Source organism: Colobus angolensis, unplaced genomic scaffold (genome assembly GCF_000951035.1).
Source record: "Colobus angolensis palliatus isolate OR3802 unplaced genomic scaffold, Cang.pa_1.0 Scaffold86, whole genome shotgun sequence".
NCBI classification, from domain to species: Eukaryota; Metazoa; Chordata; class Mammalia; order Primates; family Cercopithecidae; genus Colobus; species Colobus angolensis.
Genome location: NW_012122487.1, coordinates 8,337,342 through 8,359,520, shown reverse-complemented (window position 1 = coordinate 8,359,520; position 22,179 = coordinate 8,337,342). Strand labels below are relative to the sequence as shown.

The 22,179-nt window shown below is 35.4% G+C and overlaps 1 protein-coding gene across 1 annotated transcript in view; it reads right to left on the bottom strand.

Moving 5' to 3' along the window:
• ZDHHC21 (zinc finger, DHHC-type containing 21) overlaps positions 1–22,179 on the bottom strand; it is a 66,636-nt gene that overhangs the window by 5,641 nt on the left and 38,816 nt on the right. The window contains exon 8 of the mRNA XM_011930394.1: positions 18,832–18,948. Coding sequence (XP_011785784.1) covers positions 18,832–18,948 — 117 coding nt within the window. The remainder of the gene's footprint in view (positions 1–18,831; positions 18,949–22,179) is intronic.

The window sequence follows — 22,179 nt, the reverse complement described above, 5'->3', positions numbered from 1 at the left end:
GTACAAAGAAAAAGATGAGATAGAAGTCAAAGAGAAAGATGAAATAGAACAGCTATTAGGAAACGTATATGAATGGCCTAAGATCACAGATGTGGACAACACTTAAAAACTATAAAGTATTCCATGGTGTATAAGGCAAATGCAAGGTCAGACTACTCTTACCAGCTAAGATTAAGGGCAATTTTTACTATGCAGAAACTACAACTTGCTTCTAATCCTGAGGGATTTATTGGTGGCATTAAAAAAAAATCTACTTTAAAGATTTCAGATTTAGATTTCATACAGAAAAAGCTTTTATTTTCAAGTGTTTTTGATACCTTTCTTGAATCTGTTTTGGGAAATAACTAAAATACTATCTATTGAATCATCATAAGCATGGTTATTCGGTTATTCTTTCAAACCGCGTGATGTTCACCATTACTTTATGAGTAGGATTTGTGAGGCTGGCCAAAATAGGCTATTTTTTTCCTCTAGAAATGGCAAATGCTCATCTCTCTGTAACTCTGCTATCCAGAATACTGTTATAAGTACAATTTGTATTTTAGCAACCAAACATGTCATCAACTTTTTGCACTGGTGCTTACATATAACATACCCAGAGCAATACAAATTAGGTTATCACATTCACTAGCAGGACAGAAACAGCAAACTGGAAGAGGACAGGGGTTACTACTATCAAGAATACGAAAAACCACAAGTTATCCTCAAGTGTCAAACTAAGTTTAATATACTTTTGGAATAAAAAAACACTAAAATAATTAAAATATTTTGATGCAGATAGCTTCATTCGATACTAAAGACTCAACACAGTGCTCATCATGAAAGGACCAATAAGATAACTATTATCCTCAAGGAGTTTAAATACAAAGTATAAGTTCTTAGTTTTATGTAAAACTCAGTTATCCAGAGAAATTCATTTGTCCAGGAATGATAACAAACAAGTTTTTACTATGTGTTGTCTATAAGAACACTCTTATTTATAAATATTTACACCTTGATTACAGTCTAATGATCAAAATATCTAAGACTTTCCTCAGTCTACATGACACCAAGATATATGAGAATTATGTACTATTTTAAAAACTGGACGTCCTTAAAAATAACGAACTAGAAACAGCAAAACATACAGAAATATAGGCCCTACCTATTTTATCTAATATTTTATCTTCTGATGGGTGATCTTACCTAAGAAATTATGTTTCAGGCCTAGTCTAAAAAGTTATGTTGACTATTAAAACTGCATCCTAAGTAGTAAAATTATACCTGGAATGGGGGGGAAAGTTCCTAAGAGAAAGGGAGAAAGGGGTGTCTCTTGGCTTGATGTTAGGAAAATGAGAGGTTGCAAGGGGGGTGGGATAAAGAGCAAGAATTTATCACCAGAGGTTTCCTGGTTAACAGACCTGAGAACCCAGTCCTCTTGGCATAGAGCGCTTGATGATACAATCCATCCAACTAACTCATCCTGTTTTGAGTTCATTCTCACCAAGCAACACTTTGCCACATATGTTGTCATACAGGAGAAAGAATGTGCTGAAGAGTCCTTTGGCACACCTGACAATCGCACATAAAGGAATAAACAATCTGTTATATGACTATCTCTTTTGAGTCTGGAAGTAAGAGCCATTGCCTCTGGACCTGTTTAACCCTGCAAACAATTTCAAAATGGAGTTTCTAGACCCGCCAAGCTGCAGACCTGAGGAAAGTAAAACAATTATTTTCGTTAGACTACTTGAAAACAGTTCAATCTAACCTCAATTATCCCCTGCATTCTTTATTATTATAGGTCTCGCTGATGCTTCCAAGTCTGCTACACATAGTCACCTAATGACTCTACGGTGATTTAATCTAGAGTTTAAAACACTGCTCTATACACAAAATCAACTCAAAATGGATCAAAAACTTCAATTAAGACATGATCCTATGAAACTACTGGAAGAAAACATAGAGGAAATGCTTTATGACATTGCCTGGATAAGGATTTTTTAGGTAAGACATAAAAAACAAAGGCAACAAAAACAAAAATAGAGAAATGAGATTACATCAAACAAAAAAGCTCTGCACAGCAAAGGAAACAACACAGTGAATGGCTGGGTGTGGTGGCTCACGCCTGTAATTACAGGACTTTGGGAGGCCAAGGCAGGTGGATTGCTTGAGGCCAGGAGTTCAAGACCAGCCCAGCCAAAACAGTGAGACCCTGTCTCTACAAAAACAAAAGAAAGACCTTTAAAAAAATAGAAGGTATGGCATGGTGGCATGTGCCTGTAGTCCTCGCTACTCAGGGGACTTAGGTGGGAGGTTTGCTTGAGCCCAGAAGTTCAAGGCTGCAGTGAGCTATGATCATGCCACTGCACTCCAGCTTAGGTGACAGAGTGAAATCCCATCTCTTAAAAAAAAAATACATGGAAGAAACAACCTAAAGAATGGAAGAAAATCTCTGCAACTATACATCTGACAAGGGGGTAATACATAGAATACATAAGGAACACAAACAACAGAAAAAAGAGAGAGAAAAGAAAAAAAATCTGATTCTAAAATAGAGAAAAGATTATACAAATGACCAACAGGTACATGAGGAAATGTTCAACACCACTGGTCATCAGAAAAATGTAAATTAAAAACCACAATGGGAAATCATGTCATCCCAGCTAGAATTATCCCAGGGTATTATCAAAAATACAAAAGGTAAATGTTGGCAAGGATGTAGAGAAAAGGGAACCCTTACACAGTCTGGGGAAGAAACCTTACTCCTGTTGGGGAAAATGTAAATCCATACAGCCATTATAAAAAAATGGTACGGAGGCAACCTCAAAAAGTTAAAAATAAAACTACTGTATGATCCAGCAATCACAGCACTGGGTACACAGTCAGCCCTCCATATTTGTCGGTTCTGTAGCTGTGATTCAATCAACCATAGATCAAAAAATATTTTAAGAGAAACTATTTTTAAAAATTTTTAAAAATACAGATAAAAATAATATAGTTTAACAACTATTTACATAGTATTTACACTGTATTGGGTATTATAAATAATCTAGAGGTGATTTATAGTATAAGGGAAGATGTCCATAGGTTATAAGCAAATACTATACCATTTTACAAAAGGAACAGGAGCATCAGTGGATTCCGATATCCTTGCGGGGTCCAGAAATCAATCCCCTATGGAGAGTGAGGGACAACTGTATATTCAAAGGAATAAAATCAGTATGTCAAACTCCCATGCTTATTGCAGCACTCTTCACAATAGCCAAGATATGGAATCAACCTGTGTCTAACAGCAGATGAATAAAGTAAATATGGTATATATACACACTGGAATACTAATCAGTCATAAAAAAGAATGAAGTATGATCATTTGCGATCACATGGATATATGAAATAAGCCAGTTACAGAAACAAATACTGACTGTTCTCACTCATATGTAGAATCTTTAAAAAGTTGATCTCATAGAATTATGAATAGAACAGCAGTTAACAGAGACTGGGGAGGGTAGAAAGAAGGGAAGGATGGGGAAGAGGATGGTCAATGAGTAACAAGTTACAATTAGAAAGGAGTAATAAATTGTGGTGTTCTATTGCACAGCAGTGTGATTACAGTCAATGAGAAGGTACTGTATATCTCAGAATAGCTTGAATATAGGATTTCGGATGTTCTCACCAAAAATAAACCATAAATGTTTGAAGTGATGGACAAGTTCATTACTGATTTGATCATTACATTATGTATAAAAATACTGAAACATCACATTGTACCCCATAAATATGTACAATTATTATATATTAATTAAAAATAAAAAAATTGAAAACACTACTCAGGCAAGTGTTTCACAATTTGAGATTTGCCTGCTTTATCTATTACTAATTTATATTGATTCTAAGAAAGACTTTCATTTCACTTCTTAGCACCTCTGATTAGTTATGAACAGTAGTCATTTAACTTTAAATTTTTCCATAGCACTTAATTAGCAGCACATATTGTACAAAATGGTCAACTTAATATAAATTTGCGGCACTAAACTAACTGGACATGAAGAAATAGCATCATTCCTTATTTTTAGTTTTGTTTTCAATCAAAAGAGGGAAATGTTCTGTTAATCTCAGCTCTCTCTGTCTTCCTTTTAAGTCAGAACTACTTTCCTCATTTCAAATTAATGGTTCTTTAAGCACCCATTTCCAACAAAAGACCAGCTACGTCTTTTATTAGAGATCTGAAGTTCACATAAACATCCAATCAATCATAGAACAAAAGTGAGAAGACAACAGATCTTATATTTATAGACATTGAAAATCTCTTTCCAAAATAATTCCCACACTTCTCTTAATCATGCGACTTTCTGACTATACAACCTAGAAAAATTGCTAAAACTCTATACCTCTATTTCCAAATAATAACGCTTACCTCATAGGTTTTTGTGGGGATTAAATGAATTAATAATGTCGAAACCCCTTAAACTCCTCAATAAATGGCAGTCTTAGATTTTAGTGATATTGCCTACTACCTACTTTCTGAGACAGCTTGGAAATAAATACCTCAATTACCTCAAAATGTAACTTTTCAACATTATGTTTAAACACAGAAACAAGTGGTTTTATAATGAAAAATAAAACAATAGGGACTACAAGAGACTACACATACAAAATCCTATGCCCTCTAAGAGCTTGTAATTCAGTTGAAAAAACAAGTCCTAAACATGTAAACCATGATATGCATTTATTCATTTATCTATCTATCAAAAATTTACGAAGTATTATGACACAGTCCTTAGCATCATGGAACTTACAATCTAGTCAAAGTAGTCAAGTATACAAGAAATAATTATATAGGAATATAGAGAGGAAGCCAGCGAGGATGATTATACATATAATGTTTTGTATAAATAAGTCTTGCACTAATTAGAATATTTGGAACAGCTGAAAAACTATGTTTATAATCAAAACTCAAATTTAACTACTCTTACACTTTTAACACCACAATTATACTTTGATAAGATTTTTGGTTATTAGTAGAAATAAGATGGGTACTTAATATTTCCCTTTGGCTGAGATTCAGGGAATAATGTATCAATAAAATGTACATAAATTATTGTGCTCAAATACCATAAGCAAACCATAAATATAAGATTCACTGCTTTCTGCAATCCTATATTTTAATGTCAGATTGAATATTTGTGTGGATTTAAATCATGAAATATAAAATGAATGTCTAGGAAAAATGGTTAGTAAAAGGAAAACCCATAAATGTTTAGTTTCCTTACCAACATTTTTTAAGCATCTATTTAATCACTCAAGCAATCAGTAGTGATTTAAGAACATATAAATCATAGAAAAAGATTTGTTTTTAATTACTTTTATCAAAAATACTTCAAAGCAGTTTATTACACTGAGCAAAGAGAAATTATGCAATATAAATATGCTTTTACATAGGAACATGTGTATGCTAAAGAGTAATCCAATTCCACACATCACAATTACCAAAATAACTTTGATAATTCTTTTTTAGAAACAGTTATTTCATGTAAGTATGAAATGTAACTTGGTATTTAAACAAATGCCCTTGGCAAGGGGGAACCAACTTTTTTATAAACTTATCATGTACAAAATTCTAAAAAATATTATACCCAATTTTACTGTATGACATTAAAAGCATATTTAAAAAGAAGAGACATTTTAAATTTTAATTAACTTTCTGGATTTTAAAAAAGCTATAAAATCTTTCATATAATATTACAATTACTATATTAGAAATACATTTATTTTGTTTTTATCAAGCAAAAATTCAGAGGAAAACAAAAATGGCATACAGAGCTTCCTTTATAGAAGTATAAGTGAGCTGGGGTCAATATAATTAGCAATGATGTTCATGTCTGCAATGCTGACCTGGAGTTGAGCAGATCAAACATAATTGTTATAGTTTACTGAATGCTGTTAATTCAAAATAACTTGGCAGAATACTAGGCAAAATTTAACTATAGGGATTAATAATTTCAGGACTACATTTCTGTGTATAGATTAAAAGGCAAGTAAATCAACTGACTGATTAGTAAAATGATGTTTAGTAGATAGTCTCCTTTAAACTGATTTAACATTTCGAACGTAAGATACTTTTCATTGAGTAAGATAACCACATTAAAATGGTCACCCCTGCATTTATGATTTCTCCTGTAGTTACCTAAGTAAACATTAACTTTATGAGTTAAATATGAGCCAGTATTTTTGGGAGAAAATATTTTCTTCTTAATTTGAAAAGCTTTGATTTAAGCTATCTTCAGCAATTCAAATAGACTCCAACAATAGTACCTGTGAAACCAAATGCAAAAATCACTATATTTTTGTTTGAGAATTTAGTCTTTTTCAAAATTGCAACTAAATACATCTGTCTCACCCTACCCCCAACCTCACCACAACTGAGAAAATCTCCAGAGACATCATCAAAAGCTTACACTATTATATAAACTTCACAGAGCCCAGAAAACAAAAATGCTTGTATATAAAATTTAGATAAACTGTCAGAGCAGTGTCATGGTACACAATAGCTCACTGTCAGAACCTCACCAGAATGTGCTGTACCAGCTGTTACAGCACTTCTTGATTAACTCTCTCCAAGTCCAGTGACTGAAAACATGACGAATACAATCATCCAGCACTATCAGTATTGGCACTCATCAGAATGGACATTATTGTTGGCTGTGTGTGAACTACTGCTCAATAATTCAGACAACATCTATTACATTAATAACATCACTATCCATTTCATTCAGAAACAGCAAAAAAAAACAGGCTAAACAGTCTGAAGTCTAAAAAATGATTTAACTAACCTGTTTCCCTTGAAGTAGATCGATTTGAAAACATTTTTATTTCAATATAAATTGTAGTAAAAATGCACAAACATGTAAATTTGAATCCTGTTTAAAATTAAATCGAAAAATAATCACAGGTAATCCTTTTGAACTGGGCTTCAGATTAGTCAATTTAACAGAAACATCTGGTTGTGTTGAAATCTTTTAACCTTGAAAATGAGATTAGAAATCCACTATTTTTAAGTTAAAGTAATTTCTAATTATTTTATCTGGGTCACAGATAATCTATTCTTGCTAGGTCTAAAATGACATCAGATTATCACTGCTATGATTATTCTGTTACCTTCCACTATCAATAGGAAGATGAGATTTTTCTTCCTATACATGAAATAAATGATTTATTTATTCCAAGCAAAAATGAATAATGGTAAAAAATTACTGAAAACTGATACGCCGCTTCCCTGAAACCTCAAGCTAAACCCCAAAGAGACAGCACTTATTTTGCTTGTTTGACATCTAATAGGTCTATATTCAAGCTATGCAATAAAATAGTGTATGTAATGAAATGATATCCATATCAGTAGTTTCCCAAAATGCCTCTAGGATCTGTAGGGTTCAAGAGTAGGGGAAAAAGTAAGACTGCAATGGAAGAATTAAGTTTACTGTGATTCTTTCTGCCACTTCTTTCTTATTCTACCTAACAAATTCATCACTTAACACTGTAAAGAGAGATCCATGGATTCAAATTATGACAAAAACATGTGCAGATGTAAAATTTCTTGTAATCTTAATTTTATCACAAAACAGCAAACTTATTTTATAAAGTAAGCATAATCTATATTTTAACTTAATTAAAATATTAAATCATATTTAAGTGCTAATAATTCATTAGATTTAAAATTAAACACTGAATGCATTAGACTTTTAAATAATCAAGCCTCAAAGAATCTTAAATCAATGTGAGGAGGAGTATATTCTGGAAATCCTTTTTGATTTTTTTTTTAAATGCTAAAAGGATAATGCTTGAGGTTCACTATGAAATCCCAGCCAAAGAGATTTAAAATTTTATTGTAATTCTAAAAAGTACTTGTATTCAAGAGAAAGTAAAGTGACTAAGGGTTAGGATAACAAATACAATATATCCTCTCTCTTGCTTTCTTTCTTAATCATTCTTTTTTGAATGTTTCACAGAGGTATAATTGCTATAGATAACAGCACTGTCTGGTACAGTGCTCTGAGAGGGTACTACGTATATGCAGGAAGAAATGAAACTTTTGGAGTAAGCATTATTTAACAAATGTGGTTTCTACTCAGTTTTAGAAATATCACATCATAACTGAATCTCTCTACCTTAATAAAAAGTTACGTTGTTCAACACTACAGAAAAAAAAAAAAATCCCTTATAATTTGAGAACTAACATGTTGATAGAAGAGAACAGAGTCAGAATCAAACCTGATATACAAAAACCATAAATAACTTACAGAAATACCTCGAAGATATTGCAAGTTTGGTTCTAAACAATGAAGCCAGTATTGCAATAAAGCCAGTAACAAAAATTTTTCGGTTTCTCACTGCATATAAGTTATGTTTATGCTATGCTCTATTAGGTGTACAACTCTATTATGTCTAAAACACAATGTACATACCTGCCTTAAATTAAAAATACTTTATTGCTAAAAAATGCTAATGATCATTTGAATCTTCAGGGAGATGTAATATTTTTGCTGATAGGGGGTCTTGCCTCCAAGTTGATAGCCTCTGATTGGCCAGGGTTGTGGCTGCTGAAGGCTGGGGTGGCTGTCACAATCAAAACAATAAACTAGTGGCTCACACCTACAATCCCAGCACTTTGGGAGGCCGAGGCAGGCAGATCACAAGGTCAAGCGATCAAGATCATCCCGGCCATCTGTACTAAAAATACAAAAATTAGCTGGTGTGGTGGTGCACACCTGTAGTCCCAGCTACTTGGGACTAAACCCGAGAGACAGAGGTTGCAGTGAGCTGAGATCATGCCACTGCACTCCAGCCTGGTTACACAGTGAGACTCCGTCCCAAAACAAACAAAAAACCAATAAAGTCTGCTGCATAGGTTGACTCTTCCTTCCATGAAAGATTTCTCTGTAGCACGTGATGCTATTTGATAGCACTTTACCCACAGTAGGACTTCGTTCAAAAATTTGGAGTCAGTCCTCTCAAACACTGCCACTGCTTTACCAACTAAGTCTGTATATTCTTCTAAATCCTTTATTGTCATTTCAATAATGTCCACAGTATCTTCACTAGGAGTAAACTCCATCTCAAAACACCACTTTTCAGGATCATCCCTAAGAAGCAACTTCTCATTCATTCAATACTGATCATGAGATTGTAGCAATTCAGTCACATCTTCCACTTCTTATTTCTCTTGTTATTTCTAGCACATCTTTAGTTACCCCTCCACTGAAGTCCTGAACCCTTCAAAGTTAACCATGAAGTTTAGAATCAACTTCTTCCAAACTCCTGTTCATATTGCTATTTTGTTCCCCTCCCATGAATCACAAATGTTCTTAATGGCATCTAAAATGGTAAATCTTTTCCAGAAGGTTTTCAATATACCTTCTCCAGATCCATCACAGGAATCACTATCTATAGCAGCTACAGCCCATCAAACGTGTTTCTTAAACGGTAAGACTTAAAAGTTGAAATTACTACTCTTGATCCATGGCATGCAGAACGGATGTAGCAGGCATGAAAACAACATTAATCTCCTTGTATATTTTCATCAGAGCTCTTGAGCGACTTGATGCATTGTCAATGAGCAGTAATATTATGAAAGGAACTTTTTTTCTGAGCAGCAGGTCTCAATAGTGGGCTTACAATATTCAGCAAACCATGCTGTAAACAGATGTGGCTGTCACTTAGGCTTTATTTTTCTATTTCTAGGGCAAAGGCAGAGTAGATATAGCATAATTCTTAAGAGTCTAGGATTTTGGGGATGGCAAATGAGCACTGGCTTCAACTTAGTCACCAGCTGCATTTAACCCTAACAAGAGAGTCAGCCTGTCCTGTCCTTTGAAGCCTTGAAGCCAGGCATTGACTTTTCCTCTGTAGCTACTAAAGTTCTACATGGCATCTTCTTCCAATAGAAGGCTGTTTTGTGTACACTGAACATCTGTTGTTTTGTGTAGCCTTCATTAATCATCTTAGATCTTTTGGATAATTTGTTGCAACTTCTATATCAGCACTTGCCACTTCACCTTGCATTTTTTATGTTATGGAAATGCCTTCTTTCCTTAAGCCTTAAGAACAAACTTCTGCTAGCTTCCAACTTTTCTTCTGCAGTTTCCTCACCTCTCCCAGGCTTCATAAAATTGAAGAGTGAGGGCCTTGCTCTGGATTAGGCTTGGTTTAATGGAATATTGTGACTTGTGTGATCTTCTACCCAAACCACCAAAACTTTCTCCACATCAACAATAAAGCTGCTTCAGTTTCTTATCATTTGTACGTTCTCTGAAGCAGCATTTTAAATTTCCTTTGAAAACTTTTCCTTTGCATTCATAACTTGGCAATTTGGCACAAGGGGTCTAGTTTTCGGCCTATCTCAGCTTTTAACACGTCTTTCTCATTAGTTTTAATCATTTGTAGTTTTTGATTTGAAGTGAGAGGCATGCAACTCGTCTTTTTAATTAAATACTTAGAGGCCACCATAGGGTTATTATTTGGTCTAATTTCAATATTATTGTATCTTAGGGAATAGCAAGGCCCAAAGAAAAGAGACAGAGGAATGGCCAGTGAATGCAGCAGTCAGAACACACACAACATTTACCAATTAAGTTTGCCATTTATATGGGCGCAGTTTGTGGTGTCCCAAAATAATTACAATAGTAACATCAACAATCGCCAATCACAGATCATCATAACAGATATAATAACCATGAACATGTTTGAAATATTATGAGAATTACCAAAGCATGGCACAGAAACAACAGGTAAACACACACTGGTGGGAATATTGTACTGAAAGACACACTCAATGCACCGTTGCCGCAAACCTTCAACTAGTTTAAAAAAAAAACAAAAAAACAAAAAACACTATTTACAAAGCACAATAAAAGTATGCCTGTATAGCATATATACTGTGGATAAGAAATTGTTTATCAGAATATATTCAGTAAAAACGTATGAAAAATGTATCAAAACTACTATCAAGCAACAGTAAGAAAGTGTGCTACTGGCATAAAGGTATCTCTATGTCATAAAGATAGACATATAAATAAAATAGAGTTAAGAGTCCAGAAAATATCCAATTAATTTTCAACAAAGGTGTCAAGACTATTCAATGGTGGAAAGAATTGTCTTTGTAAGAAATGGTGCTGGGACAACTAGATATCTACATGTAAAAGAATGAAGATGGACCCCTACTTCACACGATCTACAAAAATTAACTTAGAATGAATTGTAATACTAAATGTAAAGGCTAAAATAATAAAACCCTTAGAAGAAAATACAGGAGGGAATTTTGTTGACCTTGAATTAGGCAATGGTATCTTAGATAAGACACAAAAAGCATATACTACCAAAGAAAAAAAAATAGATAAATTGAAACCATAAAAAGTACAAACTTCTGTGCTTCAAAAGACACTGTTAATAAAGTGAAAATGTAATTAAGAGAATGTGAGAATATTTGCAAATCACATATTTGTAAATAATATATCTGAAAAGGGACTTATATCTAGAACATATGAACAGCTTTTCTAATTCAACAGTAAAACGGCAACCCAATTAAAACATGATCAAAGGATTTCTCCAAAGATACATAAATGGACAATAAGCATGTGAAAAGGTACTCAATCTCATTAGTTAATCAGGGAAATCCAAATTAAAACCATGATGAGGTACTATTTCAGAACCACTAGGATGGCAACCATTTTTTAAAAGACAGGTAATAACAATTGTCACCAAGGTTGTAGAGGAATCAGAACCCTCAAATACTGCTAGTGGGAATGCAAAATCATGCAGCAACTTTAGAAAATAGTAGCAGTTCTTTAAAAGTTAAATGTAGCTTCCATTAGACTCAGCAATTCCACTTCTATATACCCCAGAGGAATGAAAATGTATGTCCACATAAAAACCTGTAGGTGGGCTTCAAGATAGCTGACTAGAAACAACTGGTACTCACCTCCTCCACAAAGAAGAACCAAAATAGTGAGTAGATAATCACACATAAAATATATCATCTAAGAGAACACTGGAATTCAACAGAGAAGTGACTGGTAACACCATCCTAAAGCAAGGACTGAGAGGAAAGCAAGGCGGCCTGGTTAGCCAAAACTGGCTGGAGGCATGCAGAGGCTCCCCGGTGCAGGAAAAGGGTAAGTCAGTGACCCCCAGTGGCCAACATTCCCACTGCGGACTCCTGCACCCTAGCGAGAGGAAAGCCCCTAGACCCTCTCAAGTCTCAAGACTAACAGGAGCTGCCTGGAGAATACATGAAGGCGCCGCCCCAGGGAGGAAGATCATGCTGGGTCCCACACAGCCTTCGAGCCCTAAGCAGTTCCAGGAAGGCACCATATTAAGAGTCCAGCCCCCACCAGACTGTATCCTGCCAGTGAGCCCAACAGCCCCTGTATCTCCACATTTCTGGAGCCCCACTGATATTCCCTGCCCACAGTCACTGCTGCCATTGGCTGCCACCACCACGGCTGAAGCACAAACCATTGGCAAAGACCCCACCAGACTGTATCCTGCCCTTGGGCCCAACAGCCCCTGCATCTCCACATTTCTGGAGCCTCACTGATATTCCCTGCCCACAGTCACTGCTGCCATTGGCTGCCACCACAAACCATTGGCAAAGACCCTGCTGACACCAGCAGCAAATCCAGGGTGCATTTTCACATGCCCCAAGGACAAACCCCCCACCCACAGCAGCCGTTGTGCACTGGCACTGCCAAGCTGACGTGCAAGCAAAGTGGGCAATCCCCAGCCCATTGCATACAGCTGCAGCCACTGAAAGCAACCCCATCCTCCCCAGTAGCACGGCTGCAATGGATGCCACTCCCACCCAAAACATTTTGCCTTGGGCCTGGAGATCACCCCACCAATGCCTACCATAGCCAGTGGGTGAATGTACCACCAGGGGACCTGAGGCTACGTCTCCCCAACCCCAAACTCCAGTAGCTGAGGCTAGGTCTGCCCATATCCAAACTCCAGTACCTGAGCACACTGTCCAGGAGCCTGGGAACCATCTACAGCCCAGTCTACCATTGTCAGCATCTGAACACTCCTCTCTGGGGCCAGAGGTCAGGCTCACCCAGCTTGCTACTATCACCATAGCTGGCACCCACACATGCCACTTGTGGGTCTGAGGGCTGGCCCACCCAGCCCGTCGCTGATACTGTCAACACCTATGCAAACCACTTGGGAGCCACAGGTTTGTTCTACCAATACTACTGCCATCACCCACGACATGCCCATTTCCCAGGACCCAAGAACCTGTCCACCTGCCTGGCGCATTGCTGCCACTATCTGCACCTGAACAAGCCACCTGGAGGCCTAAGAATTGGTCTGTGTGGACCTGCTAACAGCAGTGCCAAAGCCACCCTGGTGCCCACAGACAGGCCCACTTGCTGCTGCCACCACTAAGGACCAAGGACAAGCCCACCTGACAACCCAGTCCCTAGCAAAATTTCATCACAACATCCACTAACAAACATACCCTAAGCCACTGAGGAAATCATAGATACCACTGATGCTGCTTACAGCCAAACAAATCATACAGCAACTATAATACTGCACATTCCCAGAATCAAAACCAAAGGGCCCCAACCAACCAACACAATACATACATCTCCAGGAAAAAGTCCTCTCCTACAAAAGCAAAAACATTAGAAGAAACATCTGTGTTTCTTCCACATCACATATCACAGATATCAACATAAGGACCCAAGAAACAAAAAAAGCAAGGAAATATGACACTCCAAAGAAATACAATAATTCTCCAGTAAAACATTACAATCAAAAAGATATATGAAATCCCAGAAAAATAATTCAAAATAATATTAAAGAAGCTAATTGAGATAAAGAGAATACAGCAAATATGAAGCAATTAGAAAAATAATTCCAGATCTGAATGAGGAATTTACTAAACAAATACAAATAAAAAAGAACAAAACAAACTGAAGAATTCATTAAATGAAATACAAAATATATTTCAAAGTTTCAATAATAGACTAGATCAAGGAGAAGGAAGAATTTCATTACTTGAAGACAGGTATTTTCAAATAACCCAGTCTGACAAAAATAAAGAAAAAAGCATTTAAAAAATGAACAAAACCTATATGACAGATTGAACACCATAAAGTGACCAAATACTTTAATGTGTAATGTCCCAGAAGACAAAGAGAAAACAAAAAACCTACAAAACCTACTTAAGTATATAACAGCTGAAAACTTCTCAAGTCTAGCAAATGATCTAGACACCTAAGTACAGGAAGCTCAGGGATCCCCAAACAGATACAATGCAAAAAGATCTTCTCTGGCACACCATAATTAAACTATCAAAAGTCAAAGACAAAGAGAATTGTAAAAACAGCAAGAAAAAAGCATCAAGTCCCATATAAGGGAATCTCCATCAGACTAACAGTGGATTTCTCCACAGAAACTTTATAAGCCAGGAGAAAATGGGATAATACAGTCAAAGTGCAGAAAGAAAAACACTTTCAGACAAAAATACTATTTCCAGCAAAATTATCCTTCATAAATAAAGGAAAAAGGCAGGAGATAACAAGCAAAAGCTGAGGGACTTTATCACCACTAGACTGGTCCTGTAAGAAATGCTTAAGAAAGTCCTACACTTGGAAACAAAAGGATGATAGCTACCATCATAAAAACACATGAAAGTATAAAACCCACTCTTGGGAGGTTGAGGCACAAGAATTGCTTGAACCTGGGAGGTACAGGCTGCAGTGAGCCGAGATCACAACACTGCACTCTAGCCTAGGCAACAGAGCAAGACTCTGTCTCAATTTTTTTTTTATAAAAAATTAATTTAAAACCCACTGGTAGAGCAAACATACAAATAAGGAAGAGGAAGAACTCTAATGTTACCATTACAGAACACCACCAAACCACAATGATAAACAACAAAAGAGAAAGAAAGGTACAAAGAATATACAAAACATCAGAAATCAATTAATAAAATGACAGGAGTAAGCCCTCACACATCAATAATACTCTTTAATGTAAATGGATTAAACTCCACATTTAAAACATATAGACTTTCTGAACGGACTAAAAAAACAAACAAACATGACATAACGACATGCTGCCTACAAGACACTCATCTCACCTATAAAGACACATATAGACTGAAAGTAAAAAGACAGAAAAAGATATTCCAAGCACACGGAAACCAAAAGTAAGCTGGAATAGCTAGCTATACTTACATCAGATATACAGACTTTAAGTTAAAAATAGTAAAAAGTTACAAAGCAGGCCATTATATGATAGTGAGATCAATTCAGCAAGTAGATATAACAACTCTAAACACATATGCACCCAACACCAGAGCACCCAGATATATAAACCAAGTATTTGATTTAGAGGGAAAGATAGACTCTAATACAATAATAGTTGAGGACATGGACACAGGATTCTCAGCATGAGACAGATCTAGTAAAATCGTTAACAAAGAAACATCGGATTTAAACTGCTCTCTAGACCAACTGGACCTAACAGATATTTACAAAACATTTCATCCAACAGCTACAGAATACACATTGTTCTTATCAGCAAATGGAACACTTCCAAGATAGACCATAGGTTAGGACACAAAACAAGTCTCAAGAAACATGAAAAAAATCTAAATTGTATCAAGTATCTTCTCAGACCACAGTGGAATAAAACTAAAAATCAATAACTAGAGGAACTTTGGAAACTATACAAATACATGGAATTTAAGCAACAACCACTGGGCCAAGAAAGAAACTAAGTAGGAAATCACTTTCTTGAAACAAATAAAAATGAAAACGAAACATATCAAAACCTATGAACTAAAACAAAAGCAGTGCTAGGAGGGAAATTTACAGTAATAAATGCCTATATGAAAACAGTAGAAAGATTTCAAGTAAACACAGTCTAAAGACGCACCTCAAGCAACCAGAAAAGCAAGAACGAACGAAACCCAAAATTAGCAGAAGGAAAGAAATAATGAAGACCAGATCAGATGTAAAAGAAAAAGAGACTAAAAAAATAAGCAAAGAGGCAACAAGACAAAAAGTTGGTATTTTGAAAAGATAAACAAGTGAATAAATCACTTTCGAGACTAACTAAGAAGAGAGAAGACCCAAGTAAATAAAATCAGAAATGAAAAAGGAGACATTACAGCTGATACCACTGAAATACAAAGATTATCAAAGATTATTAAGAACAAATATATACCAACAAACTGAAAAACCTAGAGTAAATGATAAATTCCTAAACACATAAAACCTACCAAGATTGAATTGGGTAGAAACAGAAAACTTGAACAAACCAATAAAAAGTAATAATATCAAAGTAGTAATAAAGTCTCCCAACAAAGAAAAGTCCAGGACCCAGACAACTTCACAAATTCCACCAAATGTTAAATTAAGTAGAACTAACATCAATTCTCCTCAAACTATTTCAAAAAATTGAAGAGGAAGGAACTGGAACTCTCAACAAACTAAGCACAGAAGAAACATACTACAACATAATAAAGGCCATCTATGGCCTTTTGTGTTGTTGATATTATCTTGTATCAAGAAAAACCTAAAGGCTCTACCAAAAAACTCTTCAATCTGATAAATAAACTCAGTAAAGTCACAGGATACAAAAGCAGCATACAAGAATCAGTAAATCAGTAGTGTTTCTATACACCAATAATGAACTAGCTGAGAAAGAAATAAAAAACAATCCCATTGACAATAGCTCCAACAACAACACTGTAAGAAATTTAACCAAGGAGGTGAAAGAGCTCTATAAGGAAAACTGCAAAGCACTAAAGAAAGAAGTTAAAGGAGGAGGCAAAGGAAAGCTATCCCATGATCATGGATCAGAAGAATTATTACTGTTAAATGACCATACTGCCCAAAGCAATCTACAGATTTGATGTAATCACTATCAAAATACCAACATCATTTTTCACATAATTAGAGAAACAATCCTAAACTTTGTATGAAGTCAAAAAAGGGCCCGAAGAGTCAAAGCAACCCTAAGCAAAAAGGACAGTGCTGGAGGCATCACATTACCTGACTTCAAAATATATTATGAGGCTATAGTAACCAAAACAGCATAGTATTGGTATAAAAGCAGATACATAGACACATAGACCAAGGGAACAGAATAGAGAATCCAGAAATAAATTCACATATTTACAGTCAGCTGATTTTTGACAAAGGCATCAAGAATATACATTGGGAAAAGAACAATCTTTTGAATAAATGGGAAGTGCTGGGAAAACTGGATCTCCATATGCCTAAGAATGAAGAATGAAACTGGATCCCATCTCTCACCATATACAGAAACCAACTCAAGATGTATTAAAGACTTAAACATCAAACCTACAATTGTGAAACTACCAGAAGAAAACCTAGGAAAAATATTTCAGGACATTGGTCTAGATGAAAATTTCATGGCTAAGATCTCAAAAAGTGCAGACAACAAATACAGACAAATGGGACTGTATTAAATTAAAAAGCTGTAGAGCAAACAATCAACAGAGTGAAGAGACAACCTGTAGAATGAGAGAAAACACCTGAATTATCTGCTTGACAAGGGACAGTATCCAGAATACACCAGGAACTCAACTCAACAATAAAAAACGGTACCATTAAAAAGTGAGGAAAGGACACGAAGACACGTATCTCAAAAGAAGATATACAAATAGCCAACAGGTATATGAAAAGTGCTCACCATCATTAATCAACAGGGAAATGCAAGTCAAAACCACAATAAGGTATCATCTTACCTAAGTTAGAACGGCCTTTATTAAAAGGACAAAAAGTAACAGATGCTGGCAAACATGCAGAGAAAAGGGAACTCTTGTACACTGTTGGTGGGAATGTAAATTAGTGTAATCACTAAGGAAAACAATACTGAGAATTCTCAAAAAAACTAAAAATAGAACTACCATAAGATCCAGCAATCCATTACTGGGTATTCATCCAAAGGAAAAAACATCAGTATATCAAAGGGATACCTGCAGTTGCATGTTTATCACAGCACTATTCATGAGAGCAAGGATACGAAATCAACCTAAGTGTCTATCAACAGATGAATGAATTTTAAAAATTTGGTATATATACACAGTGGAATAATACTATCAGCCATAAAAAGAATGAAATTCTGTCATTTGCAGCAACATGGATGGAACTGGAGGTCATTATGTTAAGTGAAACAAACCAGGCACAGAAAGACAAACACCATATTTTCTCACTCATATGTGGTAGCCAAAGGAGTTGATCTCATGGAGGTCAAGAATTGAATGAGAGATTCAACAGGCTGGAAAGGATGCATGGGTGGAGCAGGGAATGAAGAGAGTGTGGTTAATAAGTTGGAAGAAATAAGTTATAATGCTCAGTAGCACAGGAGGGTGACTACAGTCAGCAACAATGTATATTTTAAAGTAACTAGCAGAGAGGACTTGAAATGTTCCTAACATACAGAAATGATAAATACTCAAGTTGATGGAGACCCCAAATACTCTGATTTGATCATTATATATTACATGCATGTAACAAATACTCATGTGTACCCCATAAATACGTAAGATACTGTGTATCAATAAAAAACTACAAACATGATGTCTATACTCATATAAAAACACTATTATTTGTTAGCTTTCAAAAACAGGATACAGAATTGTATGTACTTTGTACTTGATTATAACTACTTTAAAATTACATAGGCATATGAAAGTACTAAAAAGCATTGTTAATTTTCTCCTTTAATTTCTAAACTTTCTATAACTTTTCAGAATTACATTCATAATTAGGTAATATATTCATAAATGTTACTTTACATTAAAAATATACTTACTGTGATGATGCCAATTAGTTGAGTGTAAAAGAGTCCAGTTATTCCGACTAACATAGTAATGCCCATAAAGGCAGCCAGTCTCATTATGGCCAATTCGTGTCTAACAACAAAGAGGTCCTATAAAGAAAAAGAAAGTCTTAAAAACAATTCAGAGTTGCTTATATTGCTTACAGTTGCAATAATAATCAAGACTTGAGCCATAACACATCTTCCTTATTATCTTAATAGAACTCCTCTCCCTCTTTTATACTTGTTCTATTTAAATCAATGTATAAATATTAAAAAATTTCAAAAATAGGTATTTTAATTTACAATAATAGCAAGCTGGAAAATATAGGAGTTTACTACTCTACTGCATCAAAACTCCTCAATCTTACGTGCCAGTTAGCCTTGTTTGCTTTTTGAATCTATTTTGGGCAAAAAAAAAAAAAAAAGAAAGAAAAGAAAAAGAAACCCAAAATAAAACAAAACACAGATGGTTGTACAATCTTTGGTTTACAAAAGGAATTTTATTATTTTTCTGCTAAAAAGTTTGAATACACAGCATAATTCATATTAAAGTTCAAGTGACCAAGATATCTAGAAATCATTAACACGGTCAAAGTGAAGGGAAATCATATATAATAGGATCATTTAAGAACAGCTCTCTTCAAGCCTACTTCATTCACTCTTCCATCCAGTCACCCAACCACCATTGCCAAGCACTGTGTTACGTAATAGAAATGTATAAATGATAAAAATATGGTCCATGCACTCAAGAAGTACAGTTTATTTAGAAAGAGAGACCAACTTTGGAAAATTCCAAAACAATGTGATATATTCTATAATAGGGATGCATGCAGAGTACGGTAGAAACACAAAGGAATGCCTAGATAGGAGGGAGCAATTGAAATGCTGCGATTTAAAGGCAGGTCTTCTGGCTCAGAGATTGAAAATGAGTGTTCTAAAAGTAAACCAAAGATACTGTGGTAGGAAGACAGAAAAACAAGAAGCATTTCATTTACCCTCACTGTTACCAACCAACCAGACCAGAGGAAGGAGAGAGAGTTGAAGAACTAAGACTTCTCCTGGAAATCTGCTGTTGCTAAGCTGTGGAATAAAGCAACCACAGAAAATAAAAGCACCAAGTGGATGGGAAGGACACCCAAACACAACCACCCACATGCTTTATTTTATACTGATTCATGTTAGGGATTAAGGTATCCTAATAGCAACTTCAAAAATAGGAAGGCCACCAGAGATAGTATGCTTGCTTGAAACCAAAGAACTGATACTTCTCTGTGTGTATTATATTGAGTCACCACCAGACTTAGGCAAAAATCAGGTTCCACATCCACATTACTTATTCATTAGCCTGGAAAAACTTAGAATTCAGCAAGACACTTAAAACATTACGTAGCAGGTAAATATTAGGCAATCATTTTAAAACTTCAGTAAAAAGAACCCAATATAGAATACCTATGAAACATATAAAACCAAAATGATGGGCCTGTGGAAGATACAAAAAATTAAATTCTGCATTAATGCTATTTAAAAACACAAATTTGTTCTAATATAATTGACACATTAAACAAGTTTGACCACAGCAATCATTCTTATGCATAATTTTATCTGTGAAAAAATCCTAGATGAACACAAAAAATTGTACCAAGATGAACTAAAATATGTAGGAATACACAAAACACACTCACCCGTCAAACATCTACCAGCCACCTCAGTTTATCTTCCATGCTATGAGCCACACCCACCCGCATCTAGTATTACAACTTTCCCTCCAATTTCACAGACCCTCCTTCCATCACTTCACAATAATTCACATTCTGCAACCCTCCTGATGCTCACTTCCATAAGAAAACTTCAGGTCTTCTTCAAGGTAAAGTGCCATGTTTATCATAGTATTTATGTATTTCTTAATCATTTAACATTTATAAAAGAGTGCTGTGGTTTTTATTAGGTTCCTATCCTTTTAAGTGTCACAGACAAAGTTTCGGAGTGGTAAGCCCTGTGGTTTTAATGCATGGTTTTACACAGTGAAGTGATTTTTAGGAATGCACATATTGCATTATAGCAGAGCTTACTGTACTAAAATTACCATCTATGACCAAATAAAATCCATCCACTCTTCTCCCAGTGAAAAGATTTTAAAATAATTTTTGGCCAACTACAATTTATAAATGTCAAGGATGGAGATGAGACTAAATGATCCACTTATAATATTACATTTATTCATTTGGTTATACATTTATATTTAAAGTATTTATGTAAAATACAGTAGTAAAAAAACTTTAATCTAGAAATTGCTTTTTATCACTTTTACATTTTCAAAAAAACAACTGTATTCCAAGTTCACACATGCATAATTAACATCATCAGCACTAAATCCATATTTTGAGTCACTTAACACTGTTCTCTAGAGTACATCTTTACTTCTGTCTTAGATTTTTTTAGATGTAACACTTTTTGAATCCAAAAATTGGCTTAAAAATTTTTATCCAAATCACAGGAACCCATTTGCTATCCCAGATCTTTACTACATAATCAGTGTTATGGACTCAATTGTGTGCCCCAAAATTCATATGCTGAAGCCCTAACCCCTGTACCTTAGAATGTGACTGTAGTTGGAAACAAGGCCTTTAAAGCAGTGACTAAAATAAAATGAGGCCCTTAGGGTGGGCACTAATCTAATCCGACTGGTGTCCTTGTAAGAGGAGGAAATTTGGACACACTGAGAGACACCATAGATGTTCCCAGAGGAAAGACCATGTGAGGACAGAGAGAAGGTGGTTATCTGCAAGCCAAAGACAGAGGCGCCAGGAGAAAACAAACCTGCTGACATCCTGATCTTGGAGTTGTAGCCTCCAGAATGTGAGAAAATGATTTTCTGTTGTGTAAGCCACCCAGTTTGTTTTATTTTCTTAAGGCAGACCTAGCAAACTAATATAATCAATAAATGTATTTCTTTATTGCTTACATTTCTTCCATTTTGCTAAGAAATGTGCTCATATACAGATAAATTCATAAAACATGTGTTCAGTTTAAAGAACAGTAACACTGGGCCAGGCACGGTGGCTCACGCCTGTAATCCCAGCACTTTGGGAGGCCAAGGCGGGTGGATCACCTGAGGTCAGGAGTTCAAGACTAGCCTGGCTAACATGGCAAAACCCCATCTCTACTAAAAAAAAAAAAAAAAAAATACAAAAATTAGCAGGGCATGGTGGTGCATGCCTGTAATTCCAGCTACTAGAAGGGCTGAGGCAGGAGGATCACGTGAACCTGGGAAGTGGAAGTTGCAGTGAGCCGAGATCGTGCCACTGCACCCTAGCCTAGGCAGCAAGAGTGAGACTCTGT